Source organism: Megalobrama amblycephala, linkage group LG12 (assembly GCF_018812025.1).
Source record: "Megalobrama amblycephala isolate DHTTF-2021 linkage group LG12, ASM1881202v1, whole genome shotgun sequence".
NCBI lineage: Eukaryota > Metazoa > Chordata > Actinopteri > Cypriniformes > Xenocyprididae > Megalobrama > Megalobrama amblycephala.
The window spans coordinates 22,027,008-22,049,313 of NC_063055.1; the positions used below are offsets into that span (position 1 = coordinate 22,027,008).

Here is a 22,306-nt window from a genome sequence, read left to right on the forward strand (position 1 = left end):
CCTACAAATTAAACACGGTTAAATCTATTAAAAAGCATCATAGAGACAATGCCACCATTCCCAGAGAGCGATCCAACTACTTATTTTCTAGTTATATGCTAAGAAAAAAAGAAAAGAAGTTATGAGTTACTACTGCTAGCAATGATGTTTTCCATTCAGTGTGATCAGTGCTCATCATTTTTACAAGATAAAGTAAAGGTGTCAAGATTAGATGTCAAGGTGGTCTCCCAGAGCTTTGCTTCTCTGTTTTGTACTTGCACACACCCTCACTTCCCTCGCCCTCATTCTGTTTATGTGCCTTCAACTCAAAGTTTATTAATGCCCAAAGACCGAGTACAGCAGTTCCTGGAAATAAAACGAGCACCTCGGTTCCGGCAGTGCAGAGATGCAGTATCTTTGGATTCCTCAGCAGGAGAGAAAGTGTTTGGCTGCCCTCCAAACGCTTCATCCTGACTGAGGTCAGGTTACCGCACTGAGGAGTCAGTGGTGAAAGGAGGAAATTAGATAAATGAGGAGTTCGTCTACATTTCCTCTGTCCAAACACCAGTGTCAGCTCTGAGAGAGCGAGAGGGGGAAAAAAACGAAGAGTACAGATACACATGTAGCAGTGTAAGATGATAAACAAAGTGTTTTGTTTAGTTACTTCTACACTGCGTATGCTTATTATCACTGATAATGTATGTTGCTAGATTATACAGATGATTTTATGAAGTGAAATAATCTCAATATAGCCTACTTTATCTAATGTTGTCCTCTGAAAATTGACCACAGGGTTTTTAAAGCTTGCAGCGACCTCTAATGGATCAAATTGCAAACGACTTAGAATCAGATACTCATAATAGCACGATTTCTTTGTGTTACTTGGTGTTAACTGATATTTTTTCTTGCTATGCATTCACTCAGAACATTTTACAGTATTATAAACATTGAATTGTTTAATGATTACATTCAAATTAAAATCATGTATTTGAAAACACTTTTTAACAAAGTCAAGTGATGGTTTTCAAATGCAGTGATAGTGTCTGTACATTTTGTGTTATTTGCATCAAAAAGCAGGCCAACAGAGCATTTCTGATAATGACAGTTTATGGCTTACTTTCATGAGAAGTATCTTCACAAATGTGTCAGCACAAGACAGATAACTAAAGTTAACGCCTACAATTTATCTAAATTCACACGGGTATTTCCTCAGAAATGGTGTTGATAAACAACAGTCATTTGAGGATAATTATTAACATTCACTTTTGTAATCTTAAAAATTTCAGAAATACACTCACCAATTTATTTCCATAATTTAATTTAATATCTTTCTGTTAAGCTAAATCATATTAATAGATATAATACACATAGACGACTATAAAGACAGTTTGGATAGCAGCAAAAAAAGCAACAAAAAAAAAAAAACTGAACAATGTAGAACCTAAAGCACACAGAAACACATAAAATCCTTAAAAATGAAGTGCATCTATCAACTCTAAAGTTTGACCTAAATCTATACACACTTGGTGAAACGCTGCTATAGTAACATTTCCTAAAACTTTATGGAGTTGGGTAGGCATATATTTTATGGCATTTGGCAGAAAAACATTAACCGTCAAAAATACTACAAAATAATTTTTTGACCCCTCTGTGATAATTTGGTAATGTTCAGTTTTTTGGGTTTTTTTTGGCCACACACCTCTGTGGTTCCTGTCAGTATTTCTTGTTCAAATTGCATTTTTGCATTCTTCAAACGATAGGTATTAAAAAAAAAAAAAAAAATTGTACTGATTTTTTGGAATACTGGCACACCTTCAAACATCAGTTTATGGTGCCAGTGAGGCTGTGTTTAGCTGCACAGTATTGAGAACAGACTGTCCCAAGAGAGGGATTCAGGAGATTTTACTATCACGCATACAGAGGCTGATAGTCATTCTTCTTGCTTCTGCAGGTGATGACACAAATGCTGAGCATCCCAAAAAACTGAAAAAGAGGAAACACACACACACACACACACAAAAACTTTGTTAAATTCATTGTCCGATAAACAAGGATAATGATGAGGCTAAAATGAGCTTATGTACCTTTATGATGGCAAATCCCAGGATGACCAACATTGCATAACTAAGCACATCCTGAAGCATCTGCTCCAGTTTAGCTTCACATCCCTGTAGGAAAATCAGAATATGTTTTACCCCCACAAAAAATTGTTTAAAAACCAATTACATATTTTTGAGAAAACGGCTTGGGAATATGCTGATGCCAGTGTTGTTATTGTTAACTAAAATGAAAATTATTAAAAAAAGAATTTTCTTACTTAAGCTGGAATAAAATAAACATAAATATTAGATGAAACATTTCAATTAGAGATGCACCGATATATCGGCCAATAATCAGTATCGGCTGATAAATGCTAATTTTCACTCTACCGGCTATCGGCCGATAGTTTAAAACCATTTCCTGTCAATCAAAAGAGGGCAGGAAAATGCACTGCATTTTGGCTGTGTGTAAAGAAAATGCTAAGAAACCAGTTTGATGTTCAATATTAATAGTAATTATATTAATTAATTACATTCAGAAAGTTAAGAAATATTAATTTAATCTTCAGAATTTAGTTAATTTGTGTTAATAGTAATCTGAGTAATGTGTTTGTTTATTACTGATACCAGTTACTCTGAAACAAGTTGATGAAATGGAGAGAATAAAGTTTTTATGTGCAATTCTTTCAAAATATAATTAAAAATATAATGATTAATTATTAATTATTAATTATAATGAAATTATCATTAATTTAAAAGAAGGTATAAAAAGCAGATCCCACAGTATCTGGAAATATCACTGAATAATCGGTTATCGGTATCGGCAGATATCACTGAATAATCGGCATATATTACTCTGAATAATCGGTTATCAGTATCGGCAGATATCACTCTCACTCTGAATATTTGGTTATCGTAGATATCACTCTGAATAATCAGTTATCAGTAGAGAAATTTGGTAACGGTGCATCTCTAATTTAAATGCAAATATAAACTGAAATAAGTTTGAGGTTGAAGTACTAAAATTACTAAAACTGAAAAATTCTAAATAGAAAAAACAACAACTAAAACTTGAAATATAAAAATATAAATGAATAAATACTAAAATAGTATATAAATAATACTCAAATAACACTGTTCACTGAATACAATAATGCATAATATCAAATGAATGCTCAAACCTGTGTGTTCAGAAGATCTGGTTGGGTGAGTTGACCAGTGCATTGTGTAGCATTTGCTTTACAGCAGGAATGTGGCACAGAGTTGTTATGCTGGACAAACCATGGTGATGCAGTCCAGTCTGTGAAGTTATTCACCCCACAGCACTCCAGCTGAGAATGTGTAGGTGGAGAGTAAATGTAAAAAAAAAAAAAAAAAAAAAAGATCAGAGGGAGAATAAAGAGAATGAGACTGCTTCATGCATCCATTTCCTGTTCAGTTTGTCTGTCATTTCCTGTGCAACCAAAAATTATTCCAATGATATGAAGGAACCTTTCAGACTTACTTGAGTTTGCAAGATATCCACTGCATGGGTTTCAGAGTTCAGACCATCATACTTTTGGAAGACGTCTTTCATTGTCTTTTCTAGGTCACCCTTAATCTGTAAACATCACAGGGAAAGAGTTTCCAATGATTCATATCCCATTTTAAAAATGTTATTCATAAGTTATATGAGAATAACTTACTCTGCCCCTGTAGATGAAGCCAAACACAAAAGCGGTCACCTCGGCTGCGAAGACTATCATGATGATGATAAGAAACTAAATGAAAAATTCAGAGAAAGGCATAAAATATTAAACCCCCCTGAAAATCTACAGCATGATGAAAACAGTACTTACCCCAAAGGCTTTAAAAAAAGGAATAGAAACCACCACATGGACCCTACTCTCTATTTTCGATAAAATAAACTGAAACAAAAGCTTTGGGCACAAAAGGTGTACAAACAGACGAATGGCTCATACTTACAAAGCCTAAACCGACTTTGGACTCCCTCAGAGTTGCACAGCAGCCAACGGTCCCGATGACAAACATGACCACAGCCACGCCGATTATAATGGCTGCTGGGATGATGCTGTACTTATCAGAGACAAAGTCTTCAAAGCTGTTGTAGCTCTTTATCACATAAGAACCAACATATGCAAGGGCCACTCCAGCACCCTGAAAAACAAAACAAAAAAACAACATAACAGGTGGGTCAATACAATAGCATGAAACTTTACATTTAAGTGGTGCAACACAAAATTACAAATAAACATAGAGAGGACCCCTGTAGACTCCCATGACTCAAGGTCAATATAACCTAAAATCTCAGATAATTTTACCTTTTTATTATGGCAAGGTAGGTTAAGGTGAAATGTCATGTGGTAAGACTCTGCCCAAAATTAATAGTAAATATAATTTCATGATACACTCACATGTATTCAAGGTATAAGTAAAATATGTCATTACTTTTTACTTGATGGTTACACCACATGACATTTTAGAGCAGTGGTTTTCAACCAAGGGGCTGGGGCCCACTAAGCGGCCTAAAAAAACACTCTCATGACTTAAGAGTATTTAAATTATTATTGATATATTAAAATAATCAAATTAAAATCTAAATTAAAATGTTTTAAAAAAAAACACAATCAAGATGTCAACTGAAATTCTTTTTTTTTTTAATTTTTTTTATTTAAGGGTCATTAAATTTTAAACTTCTGCTGAAAATGGTAAAAAAAAAAATATATATATATATAATAATAATAATAATAATAATAAATAAAAAAAAAAAAAAAAAAAATATATATATATATATATATATATATATATATATATATATATATATATATATATATATATATATATATATATATATATATATACCACTAAGATTTTTAATGTTTTTAAAAGAAGTTTCATCTGCTCACCAAGGCTATATTTATTTAATTAAAAATACAGTAAAAACAGTAATATTGTGAAATATTATTACAATTTAAAATAACTGTTTTCTATTTGAATATATTTCACAAAGTAATTTATTCCTGTGATGGCAAAGCTGAATTTTCAGCATCATTACTCCAGTCACATGATCCTTCAGAAATCATTCTAATATGCTGATCTGCTGCTCAAGAAACATTTAATGTGTACAATTGTACAAAATATTTGTGTACAATATTTTTTTTCAGGATTATTTGATGAATAGAAAGTTCAAAAGAACAGTGTTTATCTGAAATCTAATCTTTTGTAACATTATAAATGTCTTTACTGCCACTTTTGATTGATTTAATGCATCCTTGCTGAATAAAAGTATTCATTTCTTTAATTTCTTTTCAAAAAAAATAAAAATAAAAATTCTTACTGACCCCAAACTTTTGAACGGTAGTGTATAATGCTACAGAAGCTTTGTATTTCAGATAAATGCTGTTCTTTTGAACTTTCTATTCATCAAGGAATCCTGAAAAAAAAAAAAGTACACAACTGTTTTCAACATTGAAAATAATCATAAATGTTTATTGAGCAGCAAATCAGCATATTAGAATGATTTCTGAAGGATCATGTGACACTGAAGACTGGAGTAACGATGCTGAAAATTCAGCTTTGCATCACAGGAATAAATTACTTTGTCAAATATATTTAAATAGTACACAGTTATTTTAAATTGTTTTTTACTGTATTTTTAATTAAATAAATGTAGCCTTGGTGAGCAGACGAAACTTCTTTTAAAAACATTAAAAATCTTAGTGGTTCCAAACTTTTGGACTGTACTGTGTGTGTGTATATATATATATATATATATATATATATATATATATATATATATATATATATATATATATATATATATATATATATATATATATATATATATATATATATATATATATATATTACACACCATTATTTACCATTTTCAACAGAAGTTTAAATATATTATGCCATCTGGTTTATGGTTTTGATTTTTTCTTTTACAATTTTCAACCAATATATTACACTTATTTAACTTCCCAGAATTTACATAGTTCAGTTCCATAATAAGAATACATTCATCATATCTCACATGATGTCATATGGTGTCATTTCATAACAAGTACACTTTGGAACTCAGGTTTATGTCTGACTCGCTAGCACATGATCTGTTTCTTCAGTAGTCAGTCACAATGCACAGTCACGAGACCATGAGTAACCTTTTCCTGCCCACTAATCTTTCCTGGAATCCTGGTCTTGTGCCTCAGCTTGAGCAGAAGCGGTAAAAGCAAAACAGAAACCCTTGAGGTCGAACAGTACACATGATAACAGCAATAAATCAGCTTTTCAGAAGACAAAGATGCTACGATGAGAACTTTCAGTTCTCAGATTTTCCAGTTTTGTTACTTATTGCACTGTTGTTGTTGGAGAAATTAGAAAATGTCTCGCATGCAGGCAGGACTGGGAAAGGGGAACAATGGGGCCCCTGAGGGTCTCAGCCCTAAAAAGTTTGTGTTTGCTTCTGTGAATTTTAGAAATGTCTCTGTGAGTAGGAAATTTTTAAAATGGCTGTACAGAAGATTTAGAAGTGTTGGTTTTCTACAGAACTCCCCTTTGTGCTCAGTGAAGCCAGAAAAGAGCACGCAACATTAAGCCGAGTCAGATGACTAGGCCTACATGATGGCACAGACAATACGGGCATAAAAAAAATCTTTATTTCCACTTAAATCAAGTTAGAAGCTCTGACAGTTACATCAACTCTGAAATAAACAAGTGTGAATACGTTTAAAGGCAGCATAGCAAAAGGCACAGAAGCCCTTTCATATGGTTGTCTTAAGTGTATAAACAAAGAGCAAACAAATGACTCACCCTAAATTAAATTACATTCTAGAGAAGAACTCGCTGTCAGAAGCAAGTAACTCTGACTAAACATTCATTTAGCGGTCTGGAGAAGGAGAAACAACCTCTGAATGAATACAAACTATTGTTATGCTTATAAAGGATCCTTCGTCCTATAAATATAGTTATCAGAAGGACCCTTCCTACAAATATAGTCATCAAACAACTGAAACCTAGAACATGGACAGCATAGGTTTGTAAACCTCATACAAGTAGCCTACGTCCAGCGCTTACATCTGATGATGGGCTATATTTAGGAAACAAAATGACAACAGAACTTATATTAAAAAGAAAAAAACTCACCCAAAATATTAAACTGAGAAGCAAAAGAACGCTTTTGGATGTTATAATTCCGCAATCCATGTCTGCTGCTGAGTGATGGGAATGGAAGCTGGGAATGTTTCGGATAGTTTGTGGCGTTCTCCTTTTTTCTTTTGAGTTTGTGACGTCTTCTTTCCTGGTGTTCTTTATAGTTCAGTCAGTCACATGCTCTCTCATACGCCAACAACGGAAACCCCCAGGTCCTAAATACCGTATACGTCCGGTGTTGCCTAGGTGACGTGACCAAAGAAGATAGAGGCTGTTTCTCAATTCCAAGAACGCAGAGAACGGACTTGCGTTCTCGTGGAGACCCGTCTTGCCAGGCGGCCTTGAAAGAACGAACTCGCGAGGACACGAAGACACAGAACGCATCATTTGAGAATGGACTATATGCACGGAGCGTTCTTTAGAACTTCCGCATTAATATAAGCCAGCTCGAAAACTTCCGGTGAGATGTCATTTGGTGGTGTGTTGAGCATCAGTAGTGTAATACTTAGTTTATAATCAGAATATAGTCACTAGTGTGGCATAGCATTAATTTAGTTATTCAAACGTAAGACAGCATAAAAATAAATAAAATAAAGACGTACCTCAATGTTCCTCCTTGGCTAAATTCAATTCGACCATCAGTTTTCACACTTTTATGTGGAAAAAAAGCTTCAAAAATTAAATATTTATTGTGCACTTTAGTTAGATTAATTTAATAAAATCTGTGTTTTCACAAGTGTGCTGAAATCATTGATCTTGCACTGCACTGACTGACAGCTGCTGTGATTACAAAGGGAGAGCACGGTGCTCGCTTTCTGTGTAATTCACAATAAAAGTTATTGTTTTTCATAAGATTTTGTGAGCATTTCATACTTCACATTGACAAAATGTATTTTAAACCTAGTTATTTTATAATGTTTAATATTTAGTCAAAAACGAAGTGAAAAACGTTTAGAGGAAATGGCTGGTATGTGCGCAAATAAATGCTACTTTGCCGCCACCTGCTGGTTAAAGTGCTAATTACTGTCTTTTTTATTTTTAAATAAGTGTTTTCTATCAAATGTTAAATTTCCTACATTTTTAAACGTTCGGTTTTACAATGGGGACAATCTCAGAAGGATGAACAAATAATGTTTGTGGTCATCACATTAAAAATAACATTTGAAGTGCTGGGGAAAAAAATGTGTGTGCGTGTCTAATTACAGACACGGCGTTTTTAAACAGTCCCAATAGCTTCGTCTTTATTGCAATCAATAAAACTGGTTTATTGGCAATTATAGGTAAATGTGATAACAGCATTAAAATATAAATACAACATTAAAAAGTCAACCATAGATGGTTTTGTCAATGTACAACGACTACAGAATGAACAGCTAACAGTTCACCGGAAGTGCTCGAGCTGTCTTAACGACAACCAGGAAGTAACCCGGAAGTCCATTGAGATGTGCTGCGATCTTGTTGCTCAACTGACCGTCCCAGCATATTATAAGTGGCTAATGCACAATAAATACAACATAACATCACAAACAAATGCCATAACCTATTAAGATTTTTTTTTCCACAATATTATAGATATATAGACATTGTTTTCATATCATTTTATATCTTTTTATTTCACCGCGTGTATTTATGAAAATGAGTACGTTAGCCTTTGTGTTACATGCTTGTAATTGTTAAGATTATATTTTATATTCCAATAAAAATACTGCAGGCTTTCTTCAGGTTATCACTTTATTAAAATTAAGCAAAACAAACGGTTTACTTTCACGAGCCGTCACGTATTTGTAGCGGGAACCTCATAAGTGAGAACGAGATGTTTCTCAATATGCGTTCTTCAGCGATCTTGCGTCCTTGTGTTCTTGCTCTACGTCATCATCAACCGTCGAAGTACAGTTATAGGCTGCGTCCGAAAACTGGAAAATGCTGCCTTCTGAGGACACATTTCAAGGTAGTAAGGCATCAAGGCACGTCCGAATCCAATGTTAGCTTCACTTCCTATCTCATGAGATACCTTCATCTGATCGATTTTTGAAGGAAGCATAGATGTATCCTTAGCTGCCTTTGATATCCCACAATCCTGTGCTTTCCATTTTGTGACAGTTGAGCTAGAAAAATAAAGATGGCGTCCGAAAGTTGCGTTTGCTGCTCAGTTTGTGTATAAATGTACGATTTTGACCAACATATTTCAATTTCGATATCATTTCTATCGAGAAATTACAACTGTAATAATTAAATATTTGTTTAGTTCTCACCAAAGCTCGCGCTATATTGCTGTAACGTTAGATCATTAAACTGTTACGCTGCCTCAGAAGTCTGTCCGAAATCAATTTCGTGAGGTGCCTTCATGCACAAACGCTGCCGTACAAGTCATTCTCTTATAAGACAGCCAAGCAGCAAGACAGCTACCTAGGTTTTCGGACGCAGCCATAGTTTCGTGATAGTGGACTGATAAAAGCTGTTTACTTTCAGCCTTTGAGTCCTTTTTATGATTCTACAACTCTTAACTTTAAGTGTAAATATTATAAGTATAATATAAATAAATATTATAAGTATAATATAAAAATATAAATAATAAATATAAATATTTTAAGACAAATTATTTAAAGTAGTATAACTTCTTTGTGAAAATGACAGACTTTTGGCATTGCATTTCACTAGATTTTTTAGATGAAGGACTGGATTTCTGTAATTTGAACAGTATTTTACTGTCATATGTACAGTACTATACTGTAACTGAAATACAGTACTGTACAAAATACTGTAATTGAAAAATACAGTAACAATACTGTAAAACATTTTACAGTAAATTACTGGCAATCTCTTTACAGTATATTTTATATAGTCTTTAAACAAAAGTCATTACAATTTTTCTCTTTAGACCAATTAATTTAAGCTTATGAAAATTTTGAATCAAGGTAACAGGCTGTATTGACATTGCACTCTTAGCAGTATCACTTCTGAAATTCTTTATCCTTTTCAGTGGTTCTCAAACTTTCTAGAGTGTTGTACCCCAAAGGATTTAACATCTCTTCTTTTCCAATTAAACTGCAGTTACACCTTTGCCTTTTAAACATATTTAAAACAGTTCATGTGAGTTTGGTGAAGAAAAAAAAAAGTTTTTTTCAGAAATATCATGAAATTAATCATTTATAATGAATAAAAAAATGATATACATTTTTGGGGAGTCGCCCCACACAACATTTTAAGTCAAATAATTTTACTGTTAACTTTGAAACAAATATTCTCACATTGTGTAAAACTCTGTGGTTTATTTGAGATTTATCAAAATTTTCATTAAGCCAATTATGTTTGTGTTGTTTGGCAAAGTTCGACATACAGTATACATACTGGGGCTTTTGCTTTCACAAGGGTATTGAGCATTAAAGGTAGTGTAGGCAATTTCAGAGAGGCTAGCAATAGCAAGCTAGCTTTAAAGGCATCAGATCCCACCCTCCCTTCAGAGTGCTCTCCAAAGCTACGCCTCCTCCAACACATATGAACGCACACAGTAGAGTCTGCAAAGTATCACGAGAGACTGCGTTGAATTATGTCTCAAAGCACATAATATTACAATAATAATGAAAAGAGCTCTTACTTGTACCACCTGACTGCTACAATTAATTTCTGCATTGATAGTCAGAGCTTTTCTGTTAAAAGAACACATTTTACTTAAAGGGTTAGTTCACCCAAAAATGAAAATAATGTCATTTATTACTCACCCTCATGTCGTTCTACACCCGTAAGACCTTTGTTCATCTTCGGAACACAAATTAAGATATTTTTGATTAAATCCGATGGCTCAGTGAGGCCTCTATAGACATCAATGCCATTGTAAATCTCAAGATCCTTAAAGCTCAAAACATTTAAAACAGTTAAAGAGAGTTTGGTGGTTAATATTATAAAGCAACGAGAATACTTTTTGTGTGCCAAAAAAACTAAATAACCAATTTTCAACAATATAGTGATGGGCTGTTTTCAAAACGCTGTTTCGGAGCTTTATGAATCGAATCAGTGATTCGGATCTCCTATCAAACTGCTGAAATCACGTGACTTTGGCACTCCGAACCGCTGATTCTATTTGTAAAGCTCCAAAGCAGTGTTTTGAAATCGGCCATCACGAGATATTGTTGAAAAGTCGTTATTTAGTTTTTCTGGTGCACAAAAAGTATTCTCGTTGCTTTATAATATTAACCACCAAACTCTCTTTAACTGTTTTAAATGTTTTGAGCTTTAAGGATCTTGAGATTTACAATGGCATTGATGTCTATAGAGGCCTCACTGAGCCATCGGATTTAATCAAAAATATCTTAATTTGTGTTCCGAAGATGAACAAAGGTCTTACGGGTGTAGAACGACATGAGGGTGAGTAATAAATGACATTATTTTCATTTTTGGGTGAACTAACCCTTTAAGTAAAATGTGTTCTTTTAACAGAAAAGCTCTGACTATCAATGCAGAAATTAATTGTAGCAGTCAGGTGGTACAAGTAAGAGCTCTTTTCATTATTATTGTAATATTATGTGCTTTGAGACATTCAACGCAGTCTCTCGTGATACTTTGCAGACTCTACTGTGTGCGTTCATATGTGTTGGAGGAGGCGTAGCTTTGGAGAGCACTCTGAAGGGAGGGTGGGATCTGATGCCTTTAAAGCTAGCTTGCTATTGCTAGCCTCTCTGAAATTGCCTACCCTACCTTTAATGCTCAATACCCTTGTGAAAGCAAAAGCCCCAGTATGTATACTGTATGTCGAACTTTGCCAAACAACACAAACATAATTGGCTTAATGAAAATTTTGATAAATCTCAAATAAACCACAGAGTTTTACACAATGTGAGAATATTTGTTTCAAAGTTAACAGTAAAATTATTTGACTTAAAATGTTGTGTGGGGCGACTCCCCAAAAATGTATATCATTTTTTTATTCATTATAAATGATTAATTTCATGATATTTCTGAAAAAAACTTTTTTTTTTTCTTCTTTTTTTTTGTCATTAAATATAATGATTTAGATAAGTGCACATGTATTCAAGATGAAAGAAAAATATGTGAACATTTTAGAGCACCGGTTCACAAACAAAACTTTCAAGGGGGCTGCAGGATGACTTAAAAGTATTTAAACTATTAAATTATTATTGATATAAAAAATTCATCTAGCTCAAATCTAAATTAAAATGCTAAAAACACATAAAATCATGATATAAAAATAAAATCATACAATCATAGTTACAGTTAACTATTGTTTTTGAACTAAGTACTCACAAAGTCAGCATGTTTGATTTAAAAGTAACAAAATCATCTATGCAAATGTAATCTTTTAATAAACTGCCAGAAAATTAAAAATTTGAAACAAGCAAAACAACCAAAAGGGTCCTTTTAGGTCATTTATCTACCAACTGACATGGCATCGAAGATAAGGTTTCAGCATCTAGGAGACACCCTTCTGCTGTAATAACTCCAGAAGATCAAACTGTAAGAATTTAACAGCTTTTATGAATTAAACTATAAGATTATTTTAGCACTGTAAAGCTATCAGCCAAATAAGCACAATGGACGTAATGGACATAATAGCCTCAGATCTCAAACAATCCCACCTGACAGATTGGTTGGTAACTAAAAAAAAAAAAAAGACTATATTAAAAATAATTTATCAGTGTTATTGCAGTATTAATTACATTTATTCAACGTCATTGTTTTTATAGGTCCATAACTGACTGAAACTGACAGAAAAAGAAAATGTGTTTTAGTACAGTGAAAATGTATTATTTGTTCAGAAACTCTGCAAAATATTCGCTTTATTCATTCATGAATATATTAAATATGGTCCACTCTCGCTGAATAATGAGACATAATATGTAAACAATGGTTTTAAAGCATGTAATTATACAAAGTGCAAAGATTGTTCAGTCTTAAAACGGCACGGCACATCGATTCTTCACATTTGCAAATAAAAAACAAATTATCACTGTATTGTTTGGATGCTACGTACAACTTAAATGTCCTTGTGGCACTTTCTTGATTTTCTGATGGACAATCCAGGTCGTTATATTATTTTAAAAAGCAAAAAACATACTCTTTCTATTAGTCGGAAAACACAAATTATTGCGGCTCATAAAAGGCGCTGAATTCATGACTACTAGAGTCTACACGGTTCTCATGGTGAGTATTTTAATTGCACGCACCCGCCCCTCAACTTACTCTCATCGGACATCTTCTTCCAGCTGATGTTCCAGCTCAAATAACCTGTCAGTCATGTCAGCTGCCACACCAGCCCCATCTTCTGCTACTAAAACGTCAAGACGAAGATCCAAGGCCAAGAAGTCAGGACCCAGTGTGTCTGATTTGATCCTCAAGGTCTTGTCATCTTCAGAGGAGCGTGGTGGCGTCTCTCTGGTCGCTCTGAAGAAAGCGCTGTCTGCCAGTGGTTATGATGTGGTAAGAAACAACTCGCGCATCAAGCTGGCAGTTAAGCGGCTGGTGGCCAGCGGTCGCCTGATTCAGACCAAAGGCACTGGAGCATCTGGATCATTTAAGATCGGCTCGAAAGCTGCTACAAAGCCTAAGAAGGCAAAGAGAAAGACGGCCAAGAAACCTGCCGGGGCAAAGAAATCCCCTAAGAAGAAAAGGAGAAATTTAAGAAGTTCTGGAAAGGCCAGCGAGACAGCTGCGGTCAAGAAGACCACAAGACCCAAGAGGGCCAAACGAAGAGCTTCCAAATCAAGCAAAGCAAAAACTGCCAAGAAATAACTTGTTTGTTCATACTTTTTAAAGGATATTGCTTCCTTTGTAAAAAAAAATAAATAAAATAAAACAATTCTTAATTAATGAAAATCTTTTTAGTCTCTTGGTGCATTGAATTTGGTGTATTGATAATATAATAATAATAATTATTATTATTATTTTACTATTTACAACAGACCAAAGTTCATATTAGCCTAATTCCCATATTTGGACAATAATACCATTTTATAGAGTTAATAGGTAACTCTATTATAGGTTATTTATAATTTTTTTGGCAAATAATACCAACGCATGATAAATGTTAAGAATTACATGACTGGTAGAGAGTTTTGTAGTGAAAAGTGTAATTATTACGCACGAGCTTTACAGTATACACGTTAATCCACTAGATGGTGTTCTCTGAAAAGCAGTGAGTCGTCCTTCGGGGTAGCCAACTCTGTTCCTGGAGGCCAACCTTCCTGCAGGCTTCAGTTCCAATTCTGCTACAACACACTTACCTGCTATGCCTTGAACACCTTGGTTAGTTAGTTCAGGTGTGTTTGATTTGGGTAACTTGGAGCTAAACTCTGCAGGATGGTAGACCTCGGGGAGCAGGGTTGGAGACCCCTTGGCCATTAGACATTGAACTGCTTTTCAGAGAACACCATATAGTGGAATAACGCGCATAAAGCTCGTGCGTAAATACACACGTCACTTATTCACGTATTCAGTTAAGAAATGCTCATCCAAGAGCGCAATTACTTTATACATCACCAATATGTTTGAACTTATAACAACAGTTAGAGAAAATTTGAAATTAATAAATGGCATTAGAGCGTTACAAGGTAAACTGGAAAAAGACGTAAGACGTCAAGTTATATAGCCTAGCCTATTTTCTTTTCTAAACTGGAAACATAGTTACAAAAATGTTTGTTTAAGTATAAATAAACTTTCCTGTAACTAGTGTGAATTAATATTAATATTTCTAATATTAATAATTTTCATATACTTATAAAAATATTAACATATTTAAATGAAAGCACACTCTTTTGATAACCATCATGAAAGTAAATCAATGTGTCTAAATGCTAGAAAAAAAGTACACATTGCTTGTAACATTAATAAATGATTATAATCATAACATGAATAATAATAATATTAATACATTTTGTTAACACATTCATCTCATATAAACCAAAAAGGAAAAGGCTAATACAATAAATACTTGGCAACTTGGCAATGTCTAATTAATTAATTAGGCTAATTAAAATAAGTATTGGATAAAAGTGTGCCAAATGGATAAATGTAAATTCCCAATCGAGTTAAAATGACCCAAGTCATACTTTTGAGAATGTTGTTCTTTGCCTGTAAAGTGATTGACTATCATGTCTCCCATCTGCTTATCTTTACACTCATACCAATAACAGAATGTGAAAATAAAAACACAACAACAGTATAAAAATAGCTAGCAACAAGCAGTAATACAGCAGTAAAATAATAGTTAAACATTAGTCTGCAAAATGCAGTGGTGCAATCCGGAAGAGAGTTATTATTTATGAGCTTTGGGAATTTCCTATGGGGTTTTTATTTTATTTTTTATTTTTATTTTTATAATGTGTTTTTTGTTGTTTTATGAGTAAAATACTATCTATAGTTAAGATTATGTTAACTATAGAATATGTACAATATATGTTCATCTTTTCTGAAACCGCTCATCATGTTTGCATCTATAGATTTTTTGTTTATGTCAGGTTTTTGCACAGTTGCATCAGTTGCGCCCATTCTCACGCAAACGTCTTGTATAATTTTGCACCCGCAGAGCGTCACTGGCAGATTTTCCGTGTCGTGTATTTTAATTGATCAAAAGTGCAAGTGGGCCAAACAAACCTCTCTTATGAGCACACTCACACTGTTGCAATCTGGGTATTTTAAACTTTTGATACATAATACATCAAACTTTGGCAAAGGAATTAGAGAAACTATAGTATAATAAAGCATAACATTTGTTAACCATAATATTTGCTGCCAACAAACTTCTGTATAGCCAAAGACAAAACATCATGTGATTTCATTGTGCTCTCCAGTGTTTACATTCATATAAAGGAGGTCAAGGGCGTGCAAACCAATCTTTGAGGAAGTGTTACTTTACACAATAGCCTTTGAGCATGCCATATATTATAAAGATAGATATGATATAATTTTCTAGAGATTATGTTTGTTGTAAATAATACATTTTATACATTCAAAATATTAAAATATAATACATATTTCACTTTCCCACATATTACAAACCATGTGAAGTTTAGATTTTTTTTCCTTTCTTTTTTTATTTTTTATTTGACAGATTGACATTTTATCCTCTATTGGTTATCTTTTTGCTATACAGACTTGCAGGTCATCAAACAAGAACTTTGGCCCAAATTAGAAGATGGAATTTCCTTTTGCACGTGCTTGTATGTATATATAGTGTGAACAAAAGTGAAAAGTGTAGTGTGACTGCAAGAAGACCAGGACAATCTTCAGAAGAACTGTAAGACAGTATTTTTTTTACTACTTAACCAGTATTTTTTATTTTATTTATTTATTTTGTAAATGTCTGTGTTATTTTGTAAATGTAAAAACATAGTTTATGTTCATGTCCACTGCCAGCAATGCTCTACATGGTTCAAAACAGTACCAGGTTAGGCTTCTTCAGCTTGTAACAGCAGCCAAATAGAAAGGCTCTTTATCATGCTATTTATATCTATCTTAAAAGATCCTATAGCCTCTATTAGGTTTTTACATTAATAAAAAACCAAGGCAAAAAAGACTTAATAAAAGCATATGCAAATGAATGTGCTGACTGAACTGTTCCTCATTAACACTAAGACAAAAACAGTAACATTGATAGCAGTTTTCTTTCATCTTGAAAACAAATCCTTCCAAGTTCCAAGTATCTGCACCATTTATCACTGTGTGTGTATTGTGGTGTAATGTATTTTCCATGAGATTTCTGGGTGAGACAGCATCTGCCTGGGAAGAAATACAAGATTGTGTTCAAAGTTACAGAGTTTCTTCCATTTGTTTAAGAAAATGTAATTAAAGAAGCAATTATTGAGAAACAGTATCTGCCATGGGCCTCAACATATGATGCATTGCAAATGCAATAGCTAGAGAGTAAAAAAAAACACATTGTGAAAAAGATGAGCTGTAAATAATAACCAATAACAAACTAAAATGAAAAATACAACAAAAATAGCAGCAAGCATAAAAACAGTAATTTGGATGTTTTTCCCCCTTATGGGTAAAAATAGATAATAATAAAAAATATTTGTCAACTGTAAAGGAAGTGCTTGAATGGATCCACCCATCGTGTTTCTAGAGTGTCCATTTTCATGATTTTCTCCCCACGTACCTGTCCTGACAAAATCAATTTGCCAACTATTAGATTGAACTTGATCTTAACATGTCACTGGATGTTTAAAAATAGTGATGCTAAATATAAAGTTGCTTCAAGTCTTGGTTCTTTATCAGTTTAACTCAGTTCTTTAAAAGGTCCTTTTAAGGTGCAGTCAGGCTTTGAGCATTCAAAAGTACTTTGGACAGTATCTTCTGCTAGATAGTTTGGTAATGGCTTGTAAATTTATTTTATGGCTTGTAAATTAATTTTCGTTCAACACAGAATGTAAACATCACATGCTGACCGCTTGGATAAATGCACAGAATACAAACCTCAAAGATGAAAAATGCAGTAGAATTCATTGTTATTTGTTATTTGGGATTTATTATTTGTTGAAAATGCCCTTAAGCTTGACATCAGGCCATTACTTTGACATAATAAAATATAGAACTGTGGCACCATATGGTACAAAAAGTGATGACAAACCCTGTTAGAGGCTTTCATGAGCTACACCCACAGCAGTTTTTGAATGTTTCTCATATTGAAGAGGATTTGAAAAGGCCTGCTAATGCCATATTCTTCTAAAACAAGAAGCAGCAAAAAATCTCAGTTCCTCTTGTTTAGAAACAAATGTTGAAAGAAAAAAAAAAAGCCTCCTACATGATCAAATATTATGGGACATTATGAAGACCCAGAAAAATGAGAATAACTGCATAGATCAATTTACCAAGGGATAAGCCATTATCCACAAGAAAAATATTTGTTTCATTCAGCCCATAAAACTTCAAATGAACATTTCAACAGGGGTTGAAGTTTCTTTTGTCTATTTGTGTCTTCAAGGTGGCCAATTCATGAAGAGGAAGTTCATTGTCTCATGACTTTAATTGTATGACGGATATGAAACAGAGAAGTGGCTTTATTAAGGAACTCAGCAAATTCTAAAATCTGCCACATATATTTTATTGAAGTAGTGTGAAACACGCATCTGGTGATCATGGAGTCAAGAGGTTTTTGTCTCCTGATGCTTTGCTGCTGTTTTATCAATGTCTGCAACCTTCATCCTCTCTATCGTCCCAGTAATGGACTTCGTGTGTGTCGTAAAAACTCAAGTTTGACAGCGCTGGAGGTTCTACCAGGTGGAGGCTGGGATAACCTGCGCAACATAGACATGGGACGGGTGATGAATCTGAGCTATTCCCAGTGTCAGACCACAGAAGATGGTGTCTATCTCATTCCAGATGAAGTCTTTGTCATTCCACAGAAAGTGAGCGGAGTGGAAACAAACTCTGAGATCATCATGTCATGGCTGGACCAAAAAAGCTCCACTTCAAGCTCCATTAATGCTGATGTTTCCTTCTATTCGGTGCTCAATGCAAAATTCTCCACAGAAAACCAGCGCATGAAAACCCACCAAGTGAAAGACAGTTCTGTAACAGCACGAGTTCAAGTAAGTACAAAAATAAAATAAAAAACATCATACTGAGTTGTATGGACTGTATGAACAGGGTTAGCAGGACGAATATAGAAGATTTTTTAATAAAAAGGAAAAAATGTAATTTTGATTAACCTATGGCAATATAAAATTATATAATATAAAACCATTCTAATACCAAAATAAATAACAAGTAGTATTGTAAATTTTATTAGCATCTAAAAAATAAAAAATGTGAAGATAAAATATGTAAATATGATGGAAAAATGTTCTCATATTATTAAATATTTGTTTCTCAGGTCCGTAACCATCTGTACACAGTAAAGGCATTTCCTGACTTCACTCTGGACTCCCGCTTTGCTCGACAGGCAGAGGAAATTGCAGACGCTATTGAGAACAATCAAACCCGTCAAGCAACTTACCTGTCAGAGAAACTCATACTTGATTATGGTACTCATGTCATCACAAGTATTGATGCAGGTGCTACTTTGGTGCAAGAGGACTATTTAAAAATGTCTTATGTCTCTAACAGTCAGTCAGACATGTCTTCTGTTTCTGCATCAGCAGGGTTTAACTTCTTTGACAAAGTAAAATTTGATATTGGTGCCAAAACATCTCAGGGAACCTCTGAAAACAGCGGTTATCAGGGTAACATCACATATTCTTTAATTCAGAGCCACGGTGGAGCTTTATTCTACCCAGGCATCACTCTGCAGAAGTGGCAAGAGAGTACGCTCAATAATCTGGTGGCTATTGACCGCTCTGGGCTGCCGCTGCACTATTTTCTTAATCCATCCACATTCCCAGACCTCCCAACACCGACAGTAAACAAAATGGCTTCATCAGTTCGTAAGGCTGCAGAGCGATACTATAAAATAAATACCATTCCAGGTTGTGTAAGTCCAGATTCCAAAAACTTCAACTTCCAGGCAAATGTAGATGATGCTTCCTGTGAGGGTCCAGTCACCAATCTTAGCTTTGGTGGCATTTACCAACGATGCACTCCATTGACATCAGATGGAAATACCATCTGTGATGAGACAGCACAGAAAAACCCAGCCACTGGTGATTATTCTTGCCCTGCAAAGTACAACACCACCCTATTATGCTCTGAGACAGTAGAAAAAGGTTATAATCATTATGAATGCCACAGCCACTGTCATTCATGTGGTTTCTTGTGGTTGTCTACTTGTTGCGACCAAACGTGTGGTGATGCTTACCGTGTCCGTCGCGCAAAAGTTGAAACTTACTGGTGTTCCTCAACTCAGAAAACCCCAGAGTACTCTGGATACCTTTTTGGAGGTTTATTTGGGCCAGGCATGCAAAACCCATTGACCAAATCTAACGGCTGTCCTCCAAACTACTTTACCCAACACTTTTTGTCTAATGGCATGATGGTTTGTCTGAGCAATGATTATGAGGCTGGAACAAGATTCTCTGTGCCTTTTGCTGGTTTCTTCAGCTGCCAGTCTGGCAACCCTCTCTCAAAGGGTCAATCTCGCTGTCCACCTCAGTTCAGCCAACATCTTGCTGCCATCAGTGATGGCTGTCAGGTATTGTATTGTGTCCAGTCCGGTGTGTTCACTGGTGGTCAGTTAAAGCCTATCCGCCTCCCACCATTCACAAGACCACCAATGGTCAGTATGATCGCCACAAACACTGTAGCTGTAATGACAGAAGGCGATCGTTCTTGGGTGAGAGTTGGACAAACTAAAATGTGGCGACTGGCAAAGCCTGGTGAGCTAAACAAAATGGCATCAATGTTTGATGCGTCTTCTTCTCAGATGTCCGGAGGAGAAAAGGCTGGAGTAACCATTGGTGTAATGGCTCTGGTTGCTCTTGTGGTCATAGGGATGGTGTTTATAATGAAAAGGAGAAAGAGGTTTTCTGCCATCGGGTTGAGCAAAGGCTATGAAGAGATTGATAGTGAGGTTCAAAGTGAGAGCAGTGTAGAGATTCAGAGAGAACAACAGAATGAGATTGCAAATGAAAACCCTAATCAATCCCTACTTTCATAATGTCTTTAAGATGACTGTTCAAATATTTACAGTAAAGCTTTATAATGCTATAATGCTACAGCAGCAGTAATAGGTACAGCAGTTATTTTACTAGTATTGATCTCAGTCAGTAACCATTCTCTAAAAATAACTTATATTCACATTTGTTTAACAACTAACAATCCAAGCATTGGAATAAATCTGAAAGAAAATGTTTCTGTTTGTGGAATGTCATAAAATATATACATTTAAAAATCTTTCAGTGTAAGGATATACTGTACAGCAAATGTTTCAGTACTTATAGCTTAACTAGTCTTATAGCGAGACTGTTGTGAAATAAGAATACTCTGCAATAAATTACATATACAGAATTATGGGCTTTATATAAAGTTATTTTCTACTGATTTATTATTTTTATTGATATATGTGTATATATCTAAGTTGTTGTGCTTTTGTGACTAATAAAGAGTTCTTAAAGAAAAGCTGAGCAAATGTCATTAACTTCACACCAGACATACTTACCTTAAATAAATATAAGGACATCTTGATGAAGTTATCAAATTATATGTCTCACTTACTTGTTGCTGGGGAGATTGCAATTGACCTTTCAAGGTGAAATCTACAAGATGTAGCAAATTATCCCAAAAAGAAATATGAATAGTTAATTATTACAACTAGTTATTGGCCTAATTAATTATAAATATTTAGATCAGCTCTAAAAATTAACTTGATGTAGCAAAATTAATACCACAATCAACTAACCTGTTGATCCAGTGAACACTCTGTATATTAATTCTAAGAAATGTTAATTTCCGGGGTGTGGGAAATAACTTTCATACTGTACAGTACTACTTAGAGCATGTAGCCAAAATCTGCATGATTAGGGACTCCAGTATATGAGCATGAACCACAAACAACTTTATGTGTGACACATTCAAGACTTTATTAAGTAGACCAAACACTTAAACAAATCTAACATACACACACATATATGCATATACAGTTTAGCAATGGAAAGAGAGCTGACGCAGAATCCAGAAAAGCAATAGCAAGTTATAGCATTATTTGAAGTTCAGCAGATCAACAGCCTTGAGCAAACCATCAGTTTCTAATACACCCTTCTTTAAAAGGGGTAAGAGAAACTATCGAATAATGACTCTAAGGGCTAGATTTACAAAACATGGCAAATTAGCGTGAGAGTTCAATTCCAAAAAAAAAAGCAGATAGGAATGGAAAGTTCTGCACGTGATCTGCTGACAAGCGCAAACCTTAGTAAATCACACACTATTATCCTCCCATACATAACTGTTTCCATGCCTTTTCAGTGCTAATTTTTCACTGCATGTCTTTAGTAAATCCTGACAATAGTTTTTTTACCGCCAAAAGAGGGTTTGTGCTGGTGCAAGCTGTTAGTAAATCTGGCCTTAAGTTTGATGCATGCCTTGACTGAATAAAATTGTCCTGATGCAATTTGTTGAGGCTCCACTTCATCTTTACTAAAGTTGTCTTGATGAGAGAGAACTAATTTGAGTCAGATATACATTAGATCTTGGTTAACTACAGTTTGCAATTCTGAACCATTCCTTAATAGAGTTTGAATTAATACATTTAT

The 22,306-nt window shown here is 34.3% G+C and overlaps 3 protein-coding genes across 3 annotated transcripts; 2 read left to right on the forward strand and 1 right to left on the reverse strand.

Moving 5' to 3' along the window:
• Nucleotides 1–1,068: 1,068 nt before the first annotated feature.
• Nucleotides 1,069–7,516, reverse strand: tspan36 (tetraspanin 36). The gene is made up of 7 exons (XM_048209679.1): nt 7,164–7,516; nt 3,984–4,175; nt 3,704–3,778; nt 3,523–3,618; nt 3,200–3,349; nt 2,064–2,147; nt 1,069–1,962 (listed from the first exon to the last, which is right to left on the reverse strand). Exons 1-7 carry the CDS (start codon nt 7,221–7,223, stop codon nt 1,888–1,890), a joined length of 732 nt encoding a protein of 243 aa, XP_048065636.1. The 5' UTR covers nt 7,224–7,516; the 3' UTR covers nt 1,069–1,887.
• Nucleotides 7,517–13,348: 5,832 nt separating this feature from the next.
• Nucleotides 13,349–13,999, forward strand: LOC125280686 (histone H1.3-like). The gene has a single exon (XM_048211401.1). It carries the CDS (start codon nt 13,419–13,421, stop codon nt 13,911–13,913), a length of 495 nt encoding a protein of 164 aa, XP_048067358.1. The 5' UTR covers nt 13,349–13,418; the 3' UTR covers nt 13,914–13,999.
• Nucleotides 14,000–18,204: 4,205 nt separating this feature from the next.
• LOC125279997 (macrophage-expressed gene 1 protein-like) lies at nt 18,205–21,065 on the forward strand. Its single transcript, XM_048210292.1, has 2 exons — nt 18,205–18,712; nt 18,997–21,065. Exons 1-2 carry the CDS (start codon nt 18,260–18,262, stop codon nt 20,713–20,715), a joined length of 2,172 nt encoding a protein of 723 aa, XP_048066249.1. The 5' UTR covers nt 18,205–18,259; the 3' UTR covers nt 20,716–21,065.
• Nucleotides 21,066–22,306: the final 1,241 nt, after the last annotated feature.